We start from the raw sequence: 3,144 nt of genomic DNA on the forward strand, positions 1-3,144 counted from the left end.
CTGGACTCCGTGCTGGCCAACATGGGGATCCATTTAACCCAGGAGGAGCTGCAGGAGGCGCTCAAGCACAGCCCCGTTGACAGTGAGCATGTCCACTCCCACTCTGGCTCCGTTTGTGTTGTCAGAGCCGCGTTGTGTGGGGCGAGGCCTCCTGCTGCCAACGTGGTGGTGGGCAGAGGCGGCGAGGGTGAGGCTGCTCCTTCCTAGAATTGCCTGGGCATGTCAAAGGTGCTAACTCCACCCTCGCCTGACCCGACTTCCCCCTTAGACCATCAGGCTGCTCTCTCTTGCAGCCAGCTCTTATGGCCTCAACTGGGTAGCTGGGAACAACCACAGCATTGAGGTTCTCAGGCCATGGCCTTTGCCCCCCCGGCTAGTCTCCCCATACACCCTCTGTGCAGGAGGCTGCAGTGGGGCAGTGACATAAAGCCATTGCCCCAGGTGGCCATTTCCTCTGTGGACAGGGGTTCCCTGATGGCTGGAAGCTGCCTTTGTCGCACCAAAGTGGTCTAAAGCAGGAGGAACAGAGCCCAGAATCCACAGCCTGGCTTGCTCAGCTGCTTCCCCGTCCATGGCCGTGTCCGGCCCTCATCCCTGAGCGCTGCTTTCCCTTGCAGGCGATGGCAGAGTCGGCCTGAGCGCGTTTATGAAGAGCGTGATGAGTATGGCTGAGAGTAAGTGAGAACAGACGCTCTTTCTCCACATCCATCCCTGGTGTGCCCTGTTCCGGGGAAAGCCTGGTGCCAGGGCCTTCCTCATAAACTCATAGACTCAAAGACTTTAAGGTCAGAAGGGACCATTATGATCATTTAATCTGACCTCCTGCACGACGCAGGCCACAGAATCTCACCCACCTACTCCTGTAACAAATCCCTAACCTATGCCTGAGGCATTGAAGTCCTCAAATCGTGGTTTAAAGACCTCAAGGTACAGAGAATCCTCCAGCAAGTGACCCATGCCCCACGCTGCAGAGGAAGGCGAAAAACCTCCAGGGCTTCTGCCAATCTGCCCTGGAGGAAAATTCCTTCCTGACCCCAAATATGGCGATTAGTTAAACCCTGAGCATGTGGGCAAGACTCACCAGCCAGACACCCAGGAAAGAATTCTCTGTAGTAACTCTGATCCCACCCCATCTAACATCCCCTCACAGACCATTGGGCATACTTACCTGCTAATAATCAAAGATCAATTAATTGCCAAAATCAGGCTATCCCATCATACCATCCCCTCCATAAACTTATCAAGCTTAGTCTTGAAGCCAGATATGTCTTTTGCCCCCACTACTCCCCTTGGAAGGCTGTTCCAGAACTTCACTCCTCTGATGGTTAGAAACCTTCATCTAATTTTAAGTTTAAACTTCCTAATGTCCAGTTTATATCCATTTGTTCTTGTGTCCACATTGGTACTGAGTTTAAATAATTCCTCTCCCTCCCTTATATTTATCCCTCTGATATATTTATAGAGAGCAATCATATCTCCCCTCAGCCTTCTTTTGGTTAGGCTAAACAAGCCAAGCTCTTTGACTCTCCTTTCATACGACGGGTTTTCCATTCCTCGGATCATCCTCGTAGCCCTTCTCTGTCCCTGTTCCAGTTTGAATTCATCCTTCTTAAACATGGGAGACCAGAACTGCACACAGTATTCCAGATGAGGTCTCACCAATGCCTTGTATAATGGTACTAACACCTCCTTATCTTTACTGGAAATACCTAACCTGATGCATCCCAAGACCGCATTAGCCTTTTTAACGGCCATATCACATTGGCGGCTCATAGTCATCCTGTGATCAACCAATACGCCGAGGTCCTTCTCCTCTGTTACTTCCAACTGATGTGTCCCCAATTTATAACCTGCAGCTGACCTCAGCAGCACATGCAACTGCCTCAGTTTCCCCTTTTTCTGCCTGTGCAAACACAGTTGTGTTTTTCTCAGCGGAAAATTCCTGTCCTTTATTCACATCAAGTGCCAGCGTCTGCAGATCCCTTATCATTGTAAAATCACTTATTCCGAAAACTCCAGTGTGAAACAAAGGAACTCAGCAGCTCTTCAATCCCATCCTCAGGTCCCTCACCTGAGCGTCATTAGCCACTCAGTCTCAGTTTCTTTGGCCTCTGTTCCAGGCCCCCGCTCCCCAGGCCATCCACCTGAGAGTCCCAAGGCCCCCTCTCTCCCACGAGTCTTCTCCGGTAGCCCAAAGTCAGGCCTCCCCTGAGAGGTCTCCCTGCAATGTTCCACTCCCTGGCTGCCTGCCCTGCGAGTCTAATCCCTGCTCCTGGGGACCTTTCTCCAGAGTCAACCCCTTCTTGGCCCAGCATGGCCTGACCAAGCTGGTTCTTCCCCCTCATTCTTTGGGGCCTGTGCATGAGCCTTCCTGCAGTTTGGCCGGGATCCCCAGCTCTCGCCAGCCCTCCCAACGGTTTTCCTCAGAACGTATCACCAACAGTTCCAGTTACTGCTCTCCCTCAGCCCTCCTGCAGCGCTTTCCTCAGGCGACTCGCTGCCGCTGTTCCTTTCTCTCCTGTGTTCCCAGGGTCTGTCTGCGCTGTTAGTAGAACACACATTAGTAGCCCCTGGCTTTGTTTGTTGAGACCCCAGGCTAGGAACTGTTGAACCCTGGGTTCCAGCGTCTACACTGCATTATGTGGGCCCGAGTCCAACCCACCCACATCCCAGACTTCCTAGCGCCCTCCAAAAACGTGGCTGCTTTAGCCCTTTGTTCATGATGCAGGGGAGGTAAATTTAACTGTCCCGAGGACAAAGTAAGTCTGCCTGGGGGATTGTGGGATATTTTTGGCAAACTCCCAGAGCCCACATCCACTGGGGCTGCGTCTATACTGCAAAGCACTAGGGTTTGAACCCTGGATCCCAGCTTGGCTCAGGCTCTGACCATCCACCGCGATGGGCTGCTGGGTCCAAGCCCTGGTGTTAGCACCGTTTGTGTGTAGACGGAAGGGGGGTTAGTCTTGAGCCTGAATTTAAATGGCAGTGTAGATATGGCCTCTGACAGCTCTCACCTGCGTCTTCCTGACATTCTCTCTCTCTCTTTCACTGTCGGCCCACTGTATGTTATTACTCTCTCCTTACTCAGGCAAAGCTCCCCATTGACTAAATTAGACCTCTTTTTCCCATGTATCCCAGGGGATA

General features: G+C 52.2%; 1 protein-coding gene across 1 annotated transcript in view; it reads left to right on the forward strand.

The window, feature by feature from the left end:
- LOC117869424 (calmodulin-like) overlaps window positions 1–682 on the forward strand; it is an 8,593-nt gene extending 7,911 nt beyond the window's left edge. The window contains exon 5 of the mRNA XM_034756263.1: window positions 618–682. Coding sequence (XP_034612154.1) covers window positions 618–682 — 65 coding nt within the window. The remainder of the gene's footprint in view (window positions 1–617) is intronic.
- Window positions 683–3,144: the final 2,462 nt, after the last annotated feature.

This window comes from Trachemys scripta, chromosome 23, assembly GCF_013100865.1.
Source record: "Trachemys scripta elegans isolate TJP31775 chromosome 23, CAS_Tse_1.0, whole genome shotgun sequence".
Classification (NCBI taxonomy): domain Eukaryota; kingdom Metazoa; phylum Chordata; order Testudines; family Emydidae; genus Trachemys; species Trachemys scripta.